Source organism: Platalea leucorodia, assembly GCF_965183815.1.
Source record: "Platalea leucorodia genome assembly, chromosome: 9".
NCBI lineage: Eukaryota > Metazoa > Chordata > Aves > Pelecaniformes > Threskiornithidae > Platalea > Platalea leucorodia.
This window is the reverse complement of record NC_138831.1, coordinates 14,024,029-14,045,627: the sequence shown is the minus strand read 5'-3', so window position 1 is coordinate 14,045,627 and position 21,599 is coordinate 14,024,029. Positions and strand designations below refer to the sequence as shown.

General features: G+C 40.6%; 1 protein-coding gene across 1 annotated transcript in view; it reads left to right on the top strand.

The window, feature by feature from the left end:
- Positions 1 to 21,599, top strand: part of SUMF1 (sulfatase modifying factor 1) — a 38,307-nt gene that overhangs the window by 4,793 nt on the left and 11,915 nt on the right. The window contains exons 2-7 of the mRNA XM_082321216.1: positions 284 to 457; positions 2,804 to 2,878; positions 14,992 to 15,074; positions 17,312 to 17,434; positions 18,152 to 18,266; positions 19,214 to 19,327. Of these exons, the coding sequence (XP_082177342.1) occupies positions 284 to 457; positions 2,804 to 2,878; positions 14,992 to 15,074; positions 17,312 to 17,434; positions 18,152 to 18,266; positions 19,214 to 19,327 (684 nt within the window). The remainder of the gene's footprint in view (positions 1 to 283; positions 458 to 2,803; positions 2,879 to 14,991; positions 15,075 to 17,311; positions 17,435 to 18,151; positions 18,267 to 19,213; positions 19,328 to 21,599) is intronic.

Below are 21,599 nucleotides of genomic sequence, written 5' to 3'. Positions count from 1 at the left end.
TTAGGGCACAGGCATTCCCCTCAGTAAAAGTTCTGAATTACCCAGACTTCAGTTAGAAAGAGCTAAAGATGGGGGTTTGTTCTCAATTTAAGTTCTGCTTGCTACTTCTTCCAAACAGGTTGTGATCAAGATGCCACTGTTGCCATTTTGTTGTACTGCTTTTGTCTGTGAAATGCTGCTGAAAGCAAAAGTACCTCCAAAGATGAGGTGGAGGAGGAGTAAGAGCAATAAGACTTTTCAGTCTTTCATTTTCATAATCTCTTGGGTGGTGTTTTCTCTGCAGATGGTCGCTATTCCAGGAGGAGCGTTCACAATGGGCACTGATGAGCCTGAAATACAGCAAGATGGAGAATGGCCTGCTAGAAGAGTCCACGTTAACAGTTTCTACATGGATCAGTATGAGGTCAGCAATGAGGAGTTTGAGAGATTTGTGAATTCTACTGGGTACGTTACTGAGGTAAGGCAGAAAGGTATACAGTCTCCTGCCATCTTTCTTTGTGTTGGCAAAATCCCCATTAAAACCTTAGGCTTTTCTTTTTTGAAGTATGTCAGAATATTTGCTTGGGATTTGCATACGAGAATGTTTCTGATGTAAGTAGTGTAGAGAGAAAATTGGCTTGCCTTGCTGTCCAGGGGTCTGTCAGGGCATTTAGATGTATAGTGTTACATTTAGTAAGTGTCTTGATGCCTGAACTGATATCTTCCCTGCAGTATGACCGAGGCAGCCAGGGTGAAGCTAACAGATGGCTGAAGATGTCTATGCAAGATTTTTTTGGGGTTGGTGGTGTTGGGGGTTTTTTGGCCTTTGGGTCCTAGGACATCTTTGTAGTAGTACAGCTATGTTGTTAGATTCTCCTTTTTTTAGAGGAACAGGGAGAAGGGATTTAAAAACTTGTGATAGCCAAGGACTCTGCAGGCTGGTTCAGCACAGCTACTTGCTAATGAGCTGAGCAATAGAAAGCCCTGCTGCCTAAAGAAGGTATAATAGCAAGTATAATAATAGTTTTGTGCATGTTACTGGGAACAATGGAGTAAGAAAGAATATGTTAAGGTTCTTCCAAGAAAGAAGCTACCTGTGCTTGAGGCTCTGCTCTTTCCTGACAGTTGACTGTTCCTACGCAACTTTTGTAAAACCTTAAGAGGCCTTTTAGGCAAATAAAAGCCTCTGTAATGATCAGGTCTCAAAGGAGGCACTTTGCTGAATTTACTTGATAAACTGGTTCTCAATTGGAAGACAGGATCCTTCTGGTTGGATGAGGGGCTTCTTTTATCTACGGAACTATTTCTGGTTTTAAGTTCTTAGCTCAATAATTATGAAAAAAGATTGCTTAACAATTTTGAGTTTGAACAGGGCTTACTTGTTGCACAGCTGCTGGAATGAGCACACGTGCAGTGGTATTTGAATGTAGCACTGCATCAGATGGAGTCTGTTTCAGACAGCGCTTCATGGCTCAGCTGGTGTAGTTGGGTGCTCCACTTCCACTTTCTCCCTTCCCCCCTCACATGGGGCCCCCTTACGCTGGATTTGGAAAAATAAACTCTAACAGAGTTAGAGTAAACAGCACTGATTCTGCAGGGTTTTTTTGGGGGATGCAGTTGAGCTGCTTTTTGTGTATTTAAATAATGCCCACATTACTTACTGCGGGTGAACAGAGCCAAACTACTTCTTGGCTTTCTTTTATTAAGGACTAGACTGAACTCCAGTGGCAAATGAAACCTGAAAGTAAATAGAAAGCTGAAGAAAAGAATCTCCAGATGTACAGCTATCTTGTTGAACCAAAAGTATTTTTTAACAAACTTAAAAAAAAGCCCTTGATGGAGGCTGTCAGACTGAAATCTGGGGTCCTTTACATGATAAACCTGTTTGCCTCTGTCTGGGTTTTTCAAATTGGGCAGGAGAGAAAAAAAATAAGTATTTTTTTCTTCTCTTTGATAAACCTGTTTGCATCTTTGAGTGGGTCTTTCAGATTGGGCAAGTGAGAGAAATTAAGTATTTTTTTTCTTCTCTTTCTTTTCTGAAACTGAATATATAAAGATTATGGTCATATGCTAAAACTGCTTGCAATTTGCGTGGTGAATGGGATCCTTCTTTCAAACTGTGCTTCTTGAAGAGTTCTGAGTGTGCAGAAGCAGCTCATGGTTATCATTTTCAGTCTTTGAATGCCTATAATAAAATGAAGAAATGGAGAAGGGCAAATGTGTTGAATTCTGATAACATGTTTTGACTTCCCTAGTATATCAATTCACTTAGTTTACCAAGGGGGAAAAAAAAACCTATGTTGGTATCGTGTACTATGATTCATTGAAATTATTTGTATTGTTTGTTTCTTTTGGCTTTATATAATGCTAGATATGATGATTGGGTTACTTTTAACTCTTCTGTTGTTGTTGTAACAGCACTTTAAAACATGGTGCTAGTGATGATGAAGGTGCAGTAAGTGACAAGGCTTAAGTCTTTTATTGTGATTCCCAAAGGAAGAGAAATGAAATATGCCCTTGCATGTTCGATTATTGACTGTAGCATTTTAAAGCAGTTGGGACAATTGGAACTGCATTTTTAATTACTAAAAGTAAAAACATTTGCAGAAGCTCTGTGAGCTGCCATCTGTCCAGTGGCTGTTGAAGAACGACATCCAGAGATAAAATGCTTTCTCTTCTGTTCCAAAATAGCTTCCTTGAAAGACAACTCAAAATTACTATTAGAATTTCCTTATCCTTGATAAAATAAAGCTGTAAATGTGAGTGGCGTTTTAAGAATAACATTCCTTTGATAATAGCGTTGAATCTTTTGTTCTTTCTATAGGCAGAAAAATTTGGCGATTCCTTTGTGTTTGAGGGAATGCTGAGCGAAGAAGTGAAGGCTGATATCCACCAGGCAGTGAGTAACACAGCAGGGTAAAACTTACTTAGCAATCACTGGGGTAGATGTGTTAGAAATTATGGCAATAATATCTAAATTGTGTGATGCTCCCAAAGCCTTGTAGAAAAATGGGGTTTATGGAGGGGTGTTTGATCTAGAATAATAGCCTCCCTCAAGTGTGGAGGATTTACAGTCTATTCTCTGGTTTCTTTCTTTTTTTTTTTTTTTTTTTTAAACAAACAATTAAAAAATCTGCTCCTGGTTAGCAAAAGTTAGTATAGATCCCTTCTTGTCTTTTTTTGCCTCCTAAATGAGAGATATTTAGGACTGTAGTAAGTGGTGCAGATATAAGGCTGATGTCAGTAGTGGCTCTGCTGAGTGATGTGCTGTGTAGGCAAAGAACAGGAGTGCTTCTGGCTCCAAGAGCATGTGTACATGTGACTGGCATGCTCTGCCAATGCAGTCTTATGTCCAAAGTGGTTAAATCCTGGATCCTACTGATTTAAGAAAATGAGGATAATCTGTGTATCTGATGATAGCTATGCTTGCATGAGTGCTTTTTCTAAGTTAACTAGAGGGAAGTATTCCAAAGAAGTGCCATTTCTATAGCAGACCTAAGTCTATAAGCCATTCGCAACAGAATAAGGAGTCTTAAGTTTACTGTGCTTCCTGCATCTTTGTAGAAGATCCTGTATACCTTGCTGGTTTTTCAGTTTCCTTCATCTTGCTAGGGCAATATAGTGATCCTAGTCGGTGCCATGCTGATTAAACTGGAGCTGATCCAGTTTTCCTGTTGAGTGGAAGTGAATATTGGTTTAAAAAAAAAGTTGAGTAGCCAAGCTTTCCTGCCCCCCCCCCCCTTTTTTTTTGTTGTGAATGTGTTGCGGAGCCTTTCTTAGGCTTCATTTACCTCCTCCTTAACCTTAAGAGGTCACTTAACCTTTACAGCTCCTGATAGTAAGTAGGTTATGTCTTGTCATCTCCTGGATGAATTTATCTGCTTTGAGCAGAACTTTGGACAAGATGACCTCCTGAGGTCCCTTCCCATCAGAATTATCCTCAGGTCTGATGAACGCACTGCATTTCCAGATCTCTTGTCCCATGCCTTTAAAAAGACCTTAGAAATGAAGCATTCTGATGTGTGTAGTGTGGCAGTTTTGGGGGGTGCGTGGCTTCAAGTTGCATTTACTTTGGATGGGGATGTCTGCTTTTTGGTTAATTTTCTTTTGGATCAGCAAAGATAACTTGGCTCATTCTGCAATTGCTTGAATCAACACAGGGAAGCAGGGTGTACACAAGGAATAGGGTAGTAAAAGGATTGAAACTGCATCTTTTGGCAATGCTACAGTTAGTTATAAGTAAGTGTTAAGTGAAGCTGCACCTGTAGAGGAGCACAACTTTTTCTTTGAAGGTAGAATAAATGCAGATGGGCTCATCCCATCTTCACAACAGAAAATTCAGCTGTCAGTATTAAAGAAATTCTTTTTCCTGCCCTAGTTCTGTGATGCAGAAATCCCTAGATCAGGCTCTCTGCTCTGAAACAAACAAACCCTAAAAATGCTGGTATAAGCTCAATCTTGGCTATTTGTATAAACACAGAGAAAGTGTTGGGAGCCGCTTTCCTGGGTGTGTCAGCCAAATTTTGGAGTGTTGGCTGTAATGCTAACAGAACAAGTAGTATGCCAGAGAGCTGGAATGGAGCCCAAACTGGTCTTTTTGGCTGCTGCTTTACAAAGGTTTTCTGTATTTATTAAAAGTAAACTTTAGGAGACTGTCCTTTTGCCATGTTTTTCAGTATTTATTATTGGGTCATTTTGCGAGTTACTGGCATGGAGAGCATTGTCAGAATAGGTGCAGAGAAAGATTGTACTAATCATTTTGGTAAAGTGATCTGGAGAATAGTGACTGCCTGCCTTGTAGTTTGGCACTTCTTGACTTTATGCTGATGCTGTGGACAAACTTATGTTCTAAAACATGGTAATATTGTGAGGAGGTGAAAAAGAAACTAGAAGCTGCTTTTCTTCCTTCTGTCTGCCTGCCCCCTCACCAGCTACATGCCATGAAATCCAACTTCTAGCAAGGAACTTCTGTCTGCAAGGAGAAAGTGTCAGAAGGCAGCTCAGTGGTAGAGCTGGAAAGAGAACTCTCGTGTCTGAAGATACAGCTTAGAATTTTATCTGTGTATGCTTCTGCCTCTCAAAACTGTGTCTTTTTGTTCCAATACACGTTTTCTGTGAGAGGTTATAAATGCTGAGAGTACTGTGCAGACCTTAGTTGTTTTGAGGGTCTTTGGTTTTTGTGACAGTGCAATTTGTAGACTAGAACAAGCAAACGTCTTTCAGTTGCAGGGAAGGGAAGCATCAGCCATGGGGATGTGGTGTTGGAATATAATGTAGTCAGACTGCTTCTCGGACAACCACGTTCTGTGTAGGCCATGCTTATCCCAGCTAATTGAAACTAATAAAATGCATTAGCAGTTTGCTATAGGTTATGCTTTGAAGAAACAAGTTTCTGTAGACAACTTGCAAGAAACTTCTTATTGCTAAAATGCAGAAGCATCCCAACTATGGGGCGGGGACTTTAAGGCTTCTGCAAAAGCAAATTCTTCCTAGGGATCTGCAAGCTTAAATTAAATAACAGAAAATAAAAGCTAGCTTCTTGTTACATTGCCCAAAATGTTTAAATTCTACTAGTGTCTGCTGGGGAAAAAATGGTGAAAGGAATCTAATGCTATTCAATTATTTTTAAAAAAAAAAAAAAAAGTGAGCACATTTAAAAACTTGGTTACTGCAGTGTAACCATTCAAATGTAATCAGAAAAAGTGTAAATTGCGTGAAATTGGTTTGCATCAGCAGATAGTAATGATCAGCAATAGAGAAGATTAAGGCTTTTTTGTCAATGTATACCTTAGTCAACTAATATTTTAGTTTGTGGTATGTACCTTTTTGAATCATACCTATCACCATGAAAAGCAGAAATAAGATATAAACATTGTTGTGTTACTGGTACTGAAAATACCTCCACCAAATTGATGGGAGAAAGGACTGTATTTTTACTTTGCCTTAGTGGCTCAGACATGTTTTGATAAGGCTTTTCTCCAGCTGAAGCACAGGGGTGCTAAATGCGAATGTGAATAGAGGGGAAGAGCAACAGGAATGTGTGTTTTGGAAGTAGTATTTCATATGCAGTGAAAGAATTGGGGAAAGGTGGAAGTGAAGATATTGAACTAAATGGTATATCACAGCTCCGATAAATAATGAGGTGCATGTGTCTGTTGGAGTATCTGGGGGGTTTGCTCTGTTTGGCCACTTGGGCTTCTCCAGTTCTTAAACCAGACAAATTTATCATAGGCCCCAAAAGGAAGCAGGCAGCTGAATTAGAACAGAGGTGGGGCTGGTGAAAGATAATGCAGGAGCAAACCAGCTTAGCACGTAGAATAATTGTTGGAGCTTTGGGTGTGTGTTTCCTGGAGGTGAGGTGGTCTCCTAGATAGCCACTGCTACAGGAATGTAGGTTGGACCTAACCCTCCTCTGGAAGGGAAACAGTAAAAAGGGGTGTAGCAGCCAATAATTGAATTGTTCTAGATTTCTGGGAACTCGAGTTTTAGTTTTGGCCTCTAAGTTTGCGGTGGTAATGTGGCAGAGAGCGAAAATTTAGCACTGTAGCAGATGAGGGTGTTACTGATAGAATTGGCGAGGACTTTTTCAAATTAAAAAAAAAAAAGGATTTTTCTGGGGCGAGGGTGGAAAGTCCTTTGAAACCAAAACGTTTTGTGTGGGCTTAACAAGTTTTGATAGCTTCACATATTAAAATCTGTTCTCAGACTTGCAGATTAAAACCAACTACTAATTACTGCATCTATTACGGCTATTAGGTTATGGCCTTTCTTGAGTACTTGGCCTTTGGCTTAGATGTCATAGATAAAACACCGCCTAGAATTGCCAATAGCTTGGCACTCGCAGATTTTTTTTTCTTTCCTTCTCTTTTGAGGGAATTTGGGGAAATGGAAAAAGCTCAAAATTTAGAGATTTTGCTATTCTTATTTTACGATGAAACTGTTTTCCTGCTGTTTTATCTCCCTGACTGAGTTAAGGAGGAAGGAGAGAGGGGGAAATGCATGCCCAGTGCTATTATTCCATGGCATTGTAAAATGCCATTTATATGCCATTTTAATGTATCCTAGAGCAAAAAGCATGGGGATTGTGTCTGTGAAACGAGAAGGTACTGAGGCGTGCTTGCCAGTGAGGGGATTTAAGAGCTCTTGCAAATAACTGCAAGAGTTTCGCTTGCTGTGCAGCTACCATGAAAAAGGTAAACAGGATAGCACTTACTGAGACTCGAGTACAGCATAAGTCAGATTTGCTCACTGGAGAGTAGTGGGAACATTTTTATTCTTGGCTTGTGGAAGATAGCAATATTAATTTTTGCTTCTAGGCCAGATAAATTATGCAATGAAGAGACCAAAAGCATACAAATCTGTATACTTCATTTGTCTTTATGAGGTATTGAATTTTTGGTCTGAGAATGCAATGAAATTAGTTCACTGGCAGACTTGAGCAAATACTATTAAAGAGTTCTGGTCAGTCTAGAACTATTGGATGCCACTTTCATCCCTGTGTGTATGGGAACCTCTGCAGTGGTCTTGAGCTGTGCAATTTACCTATTTATAGCTGTGCCTCTAGCCTGTAACTCAAAGGGCATGGTCCCATTCTAAAAACAATTAAAACATTATGCATTTCAAATGAGTATTTCAAATTAGTAATGAAATGAGCAATGTTTGGAGGTAGGATAGCAGTGCTAGCCTTTGCAGCAGTTACTATGGAGAATGTGCCTTCTGACAACGTGCAATAATAACTTGCTTATCTGTGGCCTGAGTGGGGAGCAGGTAAGTTATTGTATAGTTTGTCTGATGCTGTCAAAATGTCAACATACATAGGATGCATAAGCAGAAGTTGACAAACACACTTATTGCTACTTTAAGGGTAAATTTCATCTCTACCACACTTGGCTTTTGCTTTTTCAGAGGCCTTTCAGAGAGGAAACTGAAATCAAAGGAAGAGATGGGTGAGCTTCTTTTTTGCAGACCCCAATGCTTCAGATATCCTCTATAAGGAGTTGGGAAGGTGGAGACATTGAACTGTTAATCTCTATCTTCTTATGCTGTACTCCACTATTGGGATAAAGAATGATCTGCAGGAAGCATCTCTCAGTTGGAATTACCAGTAATAGTAGTTCATATTTATCAGTATCAACTATAACTTTAAAATGGGACATTGCTTGTGCCTCGGCCTGGATATATATCCATGCACGCCTCGCTTTCTTAAAGCTCACATTCACTTGGTTATTGGAAAAAATGACTAGCTTGAGTGCAGATTTAGATGTTGGCTGAAAGATAGACTTCCAGAGATGGAACTCCAGTTCCTCAAAAGGAGCTTCTTTGGATTCCAAAACTTACACTTAATGAATCTTACTGGATTTTAGCATCAAATATTTTTGGTTATTTTTCTTGGAGGATTGACATAGCTGTGAAGTCTTACACTGTTTGAATGAGATTCAATGACCTTTCCTTATGCAAAGGAAAAGGTCCCTTTGTAAAAGTAAAGTGCTAGTTTCCAATTAAGTCTGAAATCTTTTCTCTAACTGATGACTTAAAATATATTTGTTCTTATTCTATAAAGCTGCTGCCTTTCTGTCTTGCAGTACTGCAATTTCAAACTACTTTAAAATATTGGGACTTAACTCAAGGCAAACAATATAAATATTCAATATTAAACAAAAACCTTTATTGCTTTCATTTCTGAGCTAATGAGGGAGTCTAGAAACCTTAGAAAATAAGAATGAAAACAGATTCTTCTGTAATTAGAGCTTTTGGGGAGCTGGGACTTTTAATTGATATAATAAATAGCATGGGACTTGCAGTAGCATTGCAGAAGCTGGCAACATCAAGTATTAGTTATATTCTGGAAAAAATACTCAACTGTCTACTTCTAAGCTGTTTCAGTGTGCTTAATTACTGATTTGGTGGAGAATTTGACAATCATGTTTCAGTGCAGTTTATGTACATAATTATAGACGGTTTGTTCTTCTCTGCAGAATATATTCAAGTACAAATATGAATTATAGCTGCATATGTAGATTATGTCTCCCTTATGCAGCTACTATGACAACCTTGATAACTGGCTTGGAGGGATCTATTCTTTGTCTTGAGCCTTGAAGCGGTATTCGCTTCCACACTATTTACATTGCAGTGTCTCCCTGACTCAGTTACAGCTGTTGCAACTTAAACACGAGCCCGTTGCTATAGAGATGATGTACTGCACAGAAATAGGTCATGTTCCTGCCGTTTTCAGTGCACCGATAAAAAGGAGAAGCAGAGCTGCGGACTGGCGAAGGTGAACAGGGAGCGTGCATCTGCCGAAAGGCTTTTCCTTGCGTTTGGAAGACGGCTTTAAAATCAAGTGGGACCACTGCATGGCTCCAGCGTGTTTCAAACTGCCCCTCCTGGTGTGGTGTGTTCGGAATCTGACTGCAGAGCTGAATCAGGGGCGGGCTAGGCTTTGTCTCTGCCCACTGCTGGTTTCCCGCGCTGACCCAGAGCAGGACTTCGCGAAGGCAGTGACAGCAGCCAGCCAAAACGCTGCTGCGTGGGCGAGCGTCAGCTGAGACATGGGCTGTGCCGCGGCAGCGGCCCAGAATAGCTGCTGCTTGCCGGTGGCTGGGATTGCTGAATCACGATCCCGGTGCTCGACTGATCTGTTCATACCCATGGTCTGCTCCTGCAGGCAGGTGTATGTTAACGTCACCTGTTTATTGGCAGTGCCCGGCTGGCAGGGTGGGCTCCCGTACTGCGGAGGGAAGGAGGTGCTGTAGTGATACGTGCTTGGAAGCTGCCTGCGGAAGGTGGGAGAGAGATCTCTGCCCTGAATCTTAATGAGGGAAGGAGTTTTTGAGAGTTGTTGGGAAGGTACACTAATGCTACTTAGGAAAACAGGTGTAAAGCAACTCATGACCAGGACCAGAATGTGATTTCTTTGCAGTTTCTGAGGGGAAAATGACAGTGGCTCATCTGTTTCACAGTAATTATTTTTATTTCTTAAACTCCCTGCCCTACTAACAATGTTCTATTTTCTGTCTGCCTCTTTCTTCAGTAGTTCATTAATCAGCTGTTCAGGGTTTAAGATACGGCTTAGAGGAGGAAAAATTGACAGAGATTTATGTGTATCTGCTTTACATGGATAAAATAAAACCTCATCCAAAAAGTATGTCTTTTACTGAATAACTAATTTTTTCTCATGCCCTACCAATGCTAGCAATGAGGGTGTCCAGAACACTGGGTGTATTTCCCAGAGATAATGCTTCATAACTTCGTGGCTTCCAGCCTATGTACGCATTGCTTTTGCAGCCAAGAGGATGCTTTTGCAAATTAAAGATGTACAGTGCTTAACACAATCTGATTCAAACAAATGGTAACCTGTTAAGTCAGCTTCTGAAACTGAAGCGTGCGTATCTTTCTTTAAGAACCCACCGCTTCATAAATGATTTGTGAAGTGTTTTCCAGACTTACCCTGCTTTTCACTCAGAAAATCTCTTTTCAGATAGTTGATTCCTAAATTGCTAAAGTTCTTACTCTGCAATAACTTTTGCTTCTTCCCGATGTTTATCTTGACCTAGTGTATGCAGGCCTCGTTATATTACAATAGCATTATAATGCTGTAGCACATCAAAAAAAGATGTTTGGTCCTACGTGTCTGGACAACAGCATGAATTTCTCATCATCTTATGGGCCTGACTTAAGGTTAAAATCTACAGCTTTGTTATTTCAAGTGGCTTGCTGCATGTTAGAAATAGAATTAGAGCCAAGATTAGCTACTCAGTTGAGTTTATTTTTGGTAATTCTTCTAATACAGAAATGTGATTTGAATTTAAAATTTGGAGCTAAAGTGGGGGGTTGTTTTTATCTAACATGGCCAGTGCTATGTTAGATGCAAGACCAGGACAAATGTTTTCATGGTTATTGGCTGGGTTTTTGGGGTTTTCTTTGTGTGTGTTTTTAAGGGTATTCCCCTACTGCTTTTGCAGTGCCAGTAACGGTGTAATGCTGACGATGAAGCTGACTTCCCTGATGTTCTTCCCTTTCATTTTTTCTATGTGCATTTATGAAGGAATTATCTTCAAGATAATTGTAAAGTAGTCTAAAAATCTTGAAATTGCCCGTTAATGGAGCAATTAAAGTTAGGATATCCCAGCCTACTTTGAAAAGAAAATTGAATACTTAAAACTTTGAATTTTATGCAAGCTGATAGTGGGAGTATAGGCTTCAGTTCTGCAAATTGCTTCATTTGAGTGGAAGACTTGTAGGTTGGAGTTAACTGTTGGTATATCTTCCCAGTGTTATCATACTGTGTTCTCTTTTCTTGACAGCGCTATGAGTCTGTGATAAGCAGGACAGTGAGTTCTTAAAGTTTAATCCTGGAACAGAGAGCTGGATAATCCAAGTTTTCGGCTGGATCAGAACAAAACAAGCATTGAGCTTCTCTGCCTCTGAAATGTGCTTTGCTCCTAGAACTGCATTTCCTTATATATCGAGGCAGTTGTGTAACGTTGGCAGAGCAGTTATGCTGAACTAATTCTGTTACAAGTGATAGGTTATGCTGTAAAGAGTTAATCAAAATGAAGGAGATATTGTCCTCTAGTTCAGTATCTCTTCAAGATCTATTCAGCGCATAGGCTGCTATTTTTACAAAACGAATCTGTTGCCAGTCTCCAGAACACATTTTGGAGTGAAGCATGAGAGCTCTAAGCATTATGAAAGTAACTAAGCTCATTAGTGGCAAGGGAGGGCTTTGCTGTATTAACTGTGATGTTGTAATATCTCTATCTAATTAGCTCTTCTACTAATTAGATTTAGAGCAATTAAAAGCTTTAAAGACTTCTGAGAAGTTTTTTGACAGGACTGTAAATTTCAGGTACATGACTTTCTCTTTTGGAAGGAGGATCTCTGTGCATGCTCACTGGTGTCAGTGGCTGACTTAGATGAGTTTCCAATTAATTATTGAAGGCTGTACATAGTCTATCACTGTTGTCACTGTCCTAGTACTATATGTGTAACTTCTTTAAAGATCTGGGTGTTCTGCAAAGACTGGCAGCCATTTGGTGTTCAGTTCAGCAGAGCCAGAAACAGAAGACGTGCACATGTAGTGCTCTCGTGCGGAGAGATTATATTTTTCTCAGTTTAAAATAAACCATTTTGATTGAAAGCATCTGCTTTTTCTTTTGCATAACAAAAATGTTTTCCAAAATTAAAGTCTTCTAAAGCGTAAGTCTTTGCGGTCTCCTGCAGAGATTTTTATCCAGAAACCAGCAGTTTAATTTACAAAAATGTGTTGTGCTTAAAACTATCGTGATGAAGTCTTACTCATGATCCTTCAGATTCACAGAGAACGTTTAGCAAATAGTATTGCGGCTCTCTTGTTTTCCTTAAAGAGCTGTAAAATTCTAACTTTGGATTTCTGTCTGATCTTGAGTATAGATTAAAAAGTAAAGCACAAAATATATAAGGAACTGGTTAAATCAGACTAGTTTTAAGCTTATTGACTGTAGTACCTGTTTAGCAGCTTGGTCATTCTGAAGCTTTAGTGCTATGAGAATTGAGTTGAGTATCTCTGAATGAAGATCCCATCTTTGGGTTTGAATGCTCAGTAACAGAGCTGCAGTTTCTAGTAACAGATCAAATACTTCTCATGCTTTTTTGAAAAGGGTAGGGGCTCCGATTGCGGGGAGAATGTCATTGGCTTTGGTAGACACTGAGCCAGAATTATGTGGTTGGTATTGTTGATTTATGCCCTTGTCGTGCTAGGGAGATCAGAAAGCAGGACCTTTAAGAAATGTCATTATTTTAGTAGGATGCTTGGAGGGTCCCATTTAGATAGAGAGCACATGGACAGAACATCTCAGTCATCAGCAAGCTGCTGAGAGCATCTTTATTTCTTCTCTATTTAACACTGATGTCTTCACTCATTTTGGAAGCGAGAGCATCAGAAACCCACGTGTGGATGGCTTCCCAGCCTGCAGGAGTCTGCAAGCATGTTTAGGGATTCCAGCGCTCTTGCCTAGAGCTTGCAAAGAGCTGTGTGCTCTTCAGCTGAGCTTGAGCCAACAACTCTGCAGCTTTAGTCCAGGATTGCTATTGATTTACAATGAGCTTTTAGGTAAGGTACCCAGATGTATGCTGTAGGCAAAATCTGTATCTGCTGGGAGAAGAGTGAAAAGCTGTCACGGGAGCTGTTAGCATAGATTGATCAGATGCTTTAAAAATAAGATAATATGTCTTTGTGTATTAGCAGCACTTCTATTTCTTGGGCGCTACAGTTTATTTTCCTACTGAAGTGTTCAAATGAGGGATCTGATGTGTAGCCTGGACCAGAAATTTTCTTAACAACTTCCGTTTGTCATAAATAACTTTTTCCTCTCACACACCTGTAATTACGTATTAAACTCTTGTCACTGCTGAAAGATGCAGCTTCCTCCCAGAAGTTGCTGTTAAAGTTGTGTGACCTGGCTGATGTTCTGTCTCCCGAGTACCATCTTTCACTGACTTTTACTTTTGGACTTTCCTGTGAAGGATTTGGTGGGTTAAAGGATAACGCTCTTGGCACAATTCCTACCTGTGTGTATAACACTTTATAAAGTTGGTTTAGCAGCATGATGAAGAGAAATAAATATTCTACTTCTTCCCTTTGCTGTCTCTAGAGCGGGGAAGGCTGAGGGGCAGTAGAAAGGGCAGAAGTTGCTGAAGGTTGTTCTACAGGCCAGTGTTAGAGCATCACCTGTATCTCCTAGGTCTAGGGCTAACCAGCTGGTAGGTTGTTTAACGCCTAAAGCATTGGAGGCTTATTTACTTTGGGTTTTGTTCATTATGGAAATTACGTCTGTAACAGGAGTATTTTGGAAGCAAGCACTCGAGCTGCTGCAATAAAACCACTATTGATGGTTAGCATAAGTGTTCTTTTTTGCCTCAATTTTCTGAAACGACCCATTATTAAGGAAAGTATTTCTAAATGAATGTGAATCAGAATAGAATATTTAAATGTGCTGTGCACTGACCTTCTCAGCTTTGAAGTAAGCTTAATAGAAGAAATCCTTAATCAATGTATTTCAGGAATAATTCCTTGCCATTGCAGAACCAAATTTGAGACTTGTGGTTAGAGAAGTATTCAATGCCTGCATTGTTACAGAGTATTTTGTCTGCTTGATGTTGCTCAGTAAACCAGCTGAGGGGGGGCGGAAAAGGCTTCACTTGACTTCTGTGGCTCTTCTGTCTCCACCTTCTGGAAGCTGATAGCAAATAATTTAATATCAGCTTACTGAGTTAATTAACTGGAAAGCAAATGTGTTTCAAGATGCGTGTTTTGACCCTAGTTAAAGGATGTCATCAGGATTTTGTTTTAGTTATTCCAAAACACTGAGTCTAGGGAGCAAATAATTGAGATTAAAATTCTCTTTAAGCCAAAACTGTTTTTTTTTTTTTTTAATCATCTCTGCAAAATGTGTCAGACTGAATTCAGCCAGGAGGTTAGCTGGTTTAACTGTACTGTGGGCATACTGTTGTAAAAGAATTGAGTAAAACTGTAATGTTCCAGATGACCTGTTCCATCCATTACCATCTGAATGTTCTTGGCATATGTTTTCATAGGTGAAGAACTATAAGTGAGTATTTCTGAGAGGACAGTCTGGTCCACTACAGGTAGTGTGCTGAAGGCTGTGCCTTCAAAGGGAATAAACTGTGCCTTGTATCAGACCTGCAGGTGAGAAAATGTAGAAGGGAAGGAGAGACAGCCAGAGGGCAGTACTTCAGAAAAGTGTGCTCAGGATTTGGTGTTCCTCTCCCTTGTTTTTTGAGTGGTATTTTCTTTGTGCTGTTCCGTACCTCGGGCTATTCCCTGGCCCGAGGAATTGGAATGTGGAATAAAAGATCATGTTGGTTCGTCAGAGTAATAGGTCAATTGGCTGCAGGCAGAGCCATGAGCTGTGAGTGAAAGCTCTGTAGCCTGTTGTCACATGGTGGTTTTTCACAATAGCCTTTAGCTGGGAATTTAAGTCGTCTTTCGTGGCCATTCTTGTCCCATTTCAGGTTGCAGCTGCTCCCTGGTGGTTGCCTGTGAAGGGAGCCAGCTGGAAGCACCCCGAGGGTCCTGACTCCAGTATCTCCAACAGGTAAGCCATAAATGGCCTTTCAAATTATAATACACAGTGCTTGTAAATATACCTGTAAACTTCCATCAGGAATGGAGGTGCAAGAAAGGATTTTTAATTAGTAACCTACTTGCTGCTGCTTCTACGACTATTTTCACATCTTCTAGTGTGTTGCATGCAATATTCAGTGGTTGTATGGTCGATGGGTAGTAGTATTTCAAAAAGTTCTATAAGCACTTTCCACCCAAGGGAAAAGAGACCATACTGAAGTGTGCTTCAGTGTGTTTTCTATTCACATTTATAGATCAGCAGTGAAACAGAGTAGATCTTTAGAGGATCAGCAACTTCAGAGCATTCAGTGCAGATCCGGTTTTGGAGAGGAAACTAAGTACTAGCTGCATGCGTATTCTAGGAGTCCATGTAGTGTGTCCTCCATCCGGAATTTGGAGGCCTATCTCTCTGGCAGCAGATGACTGAAGAGTTTTGTGCTTTTTAATGTATTCTGACTTTGTAGGCTGGCTATTGTGGAAAATCAGTTGTGACTTTGTTATCTAGAAGCTCTAAATGCTTTGGAAAACTGTATTTTTCCTTAGCCTATAGTTAGTGCCATGCTTTGCTAGCATGAACCCTGAAGCTTGCTGATCCATGTCTTTATACAGTCTCTTTCAGTTCAGAAGTAGAATGAATTTTATGCCTAGAAAATCAAAAGGCCTCATTATTCTCAGGTGCTTTTTATGGATACTGCAGAACTAGCCCTGGGTTGCACATGTTGAAAGCCATTTTTCAGTTATATATATTACTATATGCTTACTTAGATGTGACTGTCTTCATTTGGGACCTCTTATATTGCAACTCTTTCTCTTGCTAGGCAGGTGTCAATGAAGTTGGTGCTAGCTGCCCTAATCAACTAGTTAAAGTTTCAAAACTGCTGTTTGAAATCAAGTCAGGCTCTAGCCTAGATCTAGTAGATGCTGGCATGTTTTTGAGTCCTCTAAGGACAGGGCTATGTTAGTGTAACATCATCTGATGGCTGAACTGCTTAGTAACAACTCCGTTGTCTGTTCTCCAAGGGCAATGGAAGAATTATCTGAGGCAAAAATAGAGATAATATCAGGAGGCATTGTTAGCGGGAGACAGAAATTTAGGTCACAGTCAGCAGATAAGACTTGGAAACCTGCCATGTAAATCTAGTCTTGTAGAAGTATGGTGCAAACCTAGCCTAGTACAGCTGCTGGTGAACTTGCCACATGGAAGTAGTCTAATGGACCAACAGGCATATGCTGGCTTATTAAATGAGGCAGGAAAGACAAGCTAAGAGGAAGTCCTCTGTATCTGTCTTCTGAACCAGTACCCTCAGCTCTTGAGTATCTTAGTCTGTTAGAGGCTTGGATGCAGAGGATCCTTGTGACAAGAATGATTGTTTCGTTTTTTTCTGGAAAAAGCGACCAGGATTGTAAGGGCAATCCTGGAACCAAACCAAAGGAAAGATGGGAGCTTTTATGTAAGCTATGGACTGCTTGAAACACCCAAAGAAAAATACTTTTGTGTTAAATTTCTGCAGTTCACCCAGTTTACCCTGGACTGGGTCCTGCAAAAGATGATGTTGCTAAGAGTAAGGATGCTTTCTCATCTCACCTCTCCCTCAAAAGTCCCACAACTGACAGCAAAGAAAGAACCTGCAGCAAAGAGAAGAGTGCAGAGGGAAGTGAAGAGCATTTGCCATTAAATTGCAATGTAAATTTTCCTGTTGAGAATCTTGGCTTCTTGTTAAGGTACTGTTAAACTAGCCTAGCAAGGAGTAGTAATGCTGCAGGCTTTTGGTGTCTTCCTTTGGGTCTCTGAGCACCTACATTTCCACAGAAGGCAGTGTATCTATAGTTCTTCACTGGCTCCTGGGTGCAGCAGGTTTCTGAGGTGAGACCATGAGAAAGCACAAGCTACAGATGTCTTTGTTAACTGTATAGAGCTGTACATAAAAGCATGATCAGACAAACAGAACTTAATTTTTTCCTCTTCCTTGTTTTTGCTCTGTCGGCTGCATTTCCCATCCAGCATCTACTAGTAGCTTGCTGTCTTTCTTTACTTTCACAGAAAAGAAGCTATTTAATCTGATATGTCGTCCAGTTGTAACTGAACTGTGAACTTCCTCAGTCCTTCATGGCCATCTCTTTTAAGAGTTTCATGAAGTGCTTGTGCTGTATAGCTGTGATATTGCCTAGTTCTGCCAATGATCTTGTCCTATTTATTTTGTTCCCCAGAATGGATCATCCAGTTCTCCATGTTTCCTGGAATGATGCTGTGGCATTCTGCACATGGGCAGGGAAGCGATTACCAACTGAGGCTGAATGGGAATACAGCTGTCGAGGAGGCCTTGAAAATAGGTACCTGTCACAAATGTGTCCCTGATAAATATTTAAACTGGTATTTACAAGATAGGGAAGAGTTGTGTGGGTTTTTATTACCCTCAATGTCTTTTTCTTGTGTGGTATGCATCTGTGGTAAATATAACATAGACTTAACTCTGAACAGATTCCTTTAGGTAAGTGAATTTCCCTAAATGGCTAAGTGGTATATTGTAATCTAAACTCTATAATGGGAGCAGAATACAGAGAGCCCAAGAGAGGAGGAGATGCGACAAAATGCTAGGACACAGGACTGCTGCTATTGCAGGAGATGAAAGGTATAGCAAAGGACCTTGGTGCCAAGGCCGAAAGAGTTGCAGAAGAGCTGAAGTAGTAAATAACTGCATCACTGCACAGCAGCTGTGGGGCCACTGGATCCACCTGATATCTGACTGTGGGCTTGGGGAGGAGGGGAAGACAAGGTGAACAACAGGTTTATGTCTTCTCCATCCTGTGTCCTGGACTATGTACTGCACGGGGTGCTGCAAGTGCTGCCTTTCCCTCCTCCATGTGTGAATTGTTCTCGTAGAACCCTTGATCTCCTTGAAAACCTGCTAGGTGTTGGTACAAATGGAACTGGAATACAAACAGTTCTCCACGGTAAGGTGGGGAGGAAGGGGGTGTGTGTGTGTGTGGTGTGTCTCATTTTTTTATTAAAAGTGTTTGACAACTGTTTCTCTGTATGTCTTTTAATAGACTTTTCCCATGGGGCAACAAGCTTCAGCCAAAAGGTCAACATTATGCCAATATCTGGCAGGGAGTGTTCCCAACTAATAACACTGCAGAAGATGGATACAAAGGAACTGCGCCTGTAAGTGTGTCTCAAAGTGAATTAATCACATGGAAATGAACTCAGTCTGCCTAAAATTGAGGTCTGTGTTCAACACAATGAACCATGGCCATTTTCCATTCCTGTACTCTTTCACCTTTAGATTTTTCAGTATGTTTCACTGTAAGCTTGAGTATTACCAGGACACTTTTTAAAAGCTAATTGAAAAGTAAAGATTACTTTCGTTTTAACTTTTAGTTCCTCTCAAACTGACCTCTCTTCCCCCTTTCCAGTCAGTTTATAGTCAGATGCTGAAATACTTTCTGCTTGCACTTTTGGCATTACAATTTTTTGAACTCTCGTTTTTTGGGTAGTTGTTCCCGAGGCCCAAAAATCATGCAATAGTTTAAAAGAAATGAAACTTCCCTTTTTGGAAGGGTTGAGTCTGTCTAGTATGGCAAACAATGGAATGGAACTGTAAAGGCAATCAAGAATGTGAATGAATTATTAAATGGCAGTTAAAGTAAGTCCAAAAAGTTTCATCAGTAGAGAAGTCTGCATATGGATGAGTTGACAGCCACCCTTGCTTTTCTTTAGTGGGAAGGGGAATCTGGAATTTGTAAGCATGGGCATGGAGGTCAGATCGCTAATGCTATGTGCAGGTCTGTGTCTGTTGGTCAAACAGTGCCTCTCTTTAGAGGATCAGTCTCCAAAACCAATGAGAAGATGCTACGTGCCATAGCAGAAATGTGGTGCTGAGAACATTGAGGATGAGAATAGTTCATTCTTTCGTTCTGTTTTATTGAAATGGAGTTTGTAAAAGTGTTATAGTTCTGCACTCCTAATTTGTTGTCTGCTTTTGAGATATGAAGGCAGACGCTCCTAGCAAAAACAAATGCACCTTCAGCAGACTGGTCTTCAGGATTAAAAACCTTATTTCATGTTGAGTGGTTTACAGAACTGGCACTTGTGTTCCGTATCATGTATAGGTCACTGCATTTCCTCCCAATGGATATGGCTTGTACAACATTGTAGGAAATGCCTGGGAATGGACGTCTGACTGGTGGGCTGTTCATCATTCAACAGATGAAGTTCACAACCCTGTAAGTATTTTATTGGCATCACATGATGTATAGAATTCCCTCTTGCTACTTTGATCTGGTTGCTGTTTGAAAACCTGCTGTTCTTTGCTCCTCTCTGCTGTGTCTGGGGTGGGATGGGCTGTGTTCTGGTGAATTAGGAAGTATCACACCACAGGTCATCAACACTGGAATTGTAGTGCTGTAGTGCAATTTTATTTTTTTTTTTTTTTTTTTTGTTGGACAGGCCTCCACAACTGATTAGCAGTTGACTACTTCCAAACTGGCGTCATATTACACAAATCAAGAATTTGCCAATGCAGTGGAATTGCTTTCAAAAAAAAAAAAAAAAGCCAGCTTTTTGTTGGTTTATGTTGCTACAAGCTATACTAATGGGGTTTTTTGGGTTTTTGTTGGTTCCCCCTCCCCCCCCCCCCCCCGTAGAGAACAAACCATCGTGAGTTAACTTTATAGCTTCTATTAGCTTGTTTAAAACTCAACATGTAATGAAGCTGAAGTTTATGGGGAGAAGTAGGCTTTGAGAGGTTAATCTTTGGTTTTCTTTGTGGCAGGCAGCAAAAGAGGTCCTGCAGGGTAAGCTTTGTATGTGGCGTTTCTCGTGCAGTATCTCTCAGCAGATTCAAGTTCTAGTATTACATCGCCTTCTCTCTCATCTATCCAGGATGACTAAATCTGAGAAATGCCCTGCTCTGCTCTCAGAGAGCTTGTTTTGTTCAGACACAGTTATCTGTAATGAGAAAACCAATTAAACCTCATAGGGCAGGAGCTCTCTGTTTGCTGCAGGATTTGAGTATCCCCATGCTGTGGTCTCTTATGATATGTGTAGTCTTTCTTTGGTGTGCCAGACATAATTGGAGGCCTTTCTGGGAAGTCAGCAATTGGAAGTAGCTTGAGGAACTTGCTGAACTTTTTTTTGCTCTTCTGTACATTGCAGAAGTTGACGTTCTGCTGTTCTTCTGGGAGGATGTATCTAGCAAGAGAAATCAGACTCATCTTAGGGTCTAGATTGCTCTAGATCTGCACTAGTAGTTCCATCACACTGATGGAGCATCTGGAGACCTCCTAACCCATACTGATCACATTGGCCAATTTCAAGTTACTTTTATCCCAGTAAGATACCACAGGTCTCTCTAGTGACTTCAGCTATGTGTTGGACAGTGCACTACACATATCTTCCCAAGTAAGTGAAATGCTTGGGACGGTAGCTTTTTTTCTTGTTTGATTTAAAATAGGATGGACTATTCTCTAACTTCTGTTGGTAGCCAGTCTTAGGGGTCGAGCAATGGCCAAAGAACCTCCTTTTCCTTTGGGACTTCGGCCATGTTGTATCTCCATCTACTACCTTTCTCACATACTGCACAAATTCATATGATGTGATTTGAATATTTCACAGTAGTCAACATTTTCTGCCAGTTTCTGTAATTCAGCAATAATGGAAAGCTGTATTGCATGAATTGTCTCTTGAATGTATAAACACACCTGTCTTTTTCCAACATTGACTCATAGCTTGCACACATATACAGCTGAAATCTATATAGGACTTACACTTAGCATTCAAACTGATTCTTTAGAATTTTTTTTCCTGTTTGTATACTGATTGATTAGGAAAGACACATCTGCTGTCTTGCAATTCTGTTTCCATTCTGGTGGGTGTTTTATATGCAACTAAGGATAATTTTTTTTGGTACCTTATGAATGGAAACAAGGCCGGTTTAAGAGCAATGTTTCTAAAAGTGAAGTATTGAGTAGCTAGCAGAATGTAAATTTGGATGAAAGTGAAGAACAATCAAGCTAGCAAACTTTCCTGTGTCAGGGTAGGTGAGTATTGATTTGATTGCGGCCTGATAAGTCAGGGGAGGAGGAGGAGAGTGAGCAAGGCTGAGCTTTCTGTTCCAGACTGTGTGGTCACTCCCCATGGTTTGTACCAGGGAAACTTCTGCCTTACCCTTCCTGCTACTGACGCTTCACCTCAGTGCCTGGAACCCGTGCACCATGATCTGCATACGCTGCCTTAATTGGGGCGGGGGAAAGGACCCCTTGCCCACCCGCACCCTTTTAGGGACAAACAGCATCTGTGTCCCTGGGAAAGAACGCAGGTCTGGCAGTTCGTAGCATATTGCAACTGTCCCTGCTCTTGTTCATCTCTTTCTCAGTCTGACAGCTACTTCAGTTTTGGCTGCTCGTTTGTACAGTGACCTCTCGGGGCAGGGAAAAGTGCACAGCTCTCTAGAAGTCTTCTTGCCTAGCAAGAAGTGGCAACATTGGGAAGCAAAAA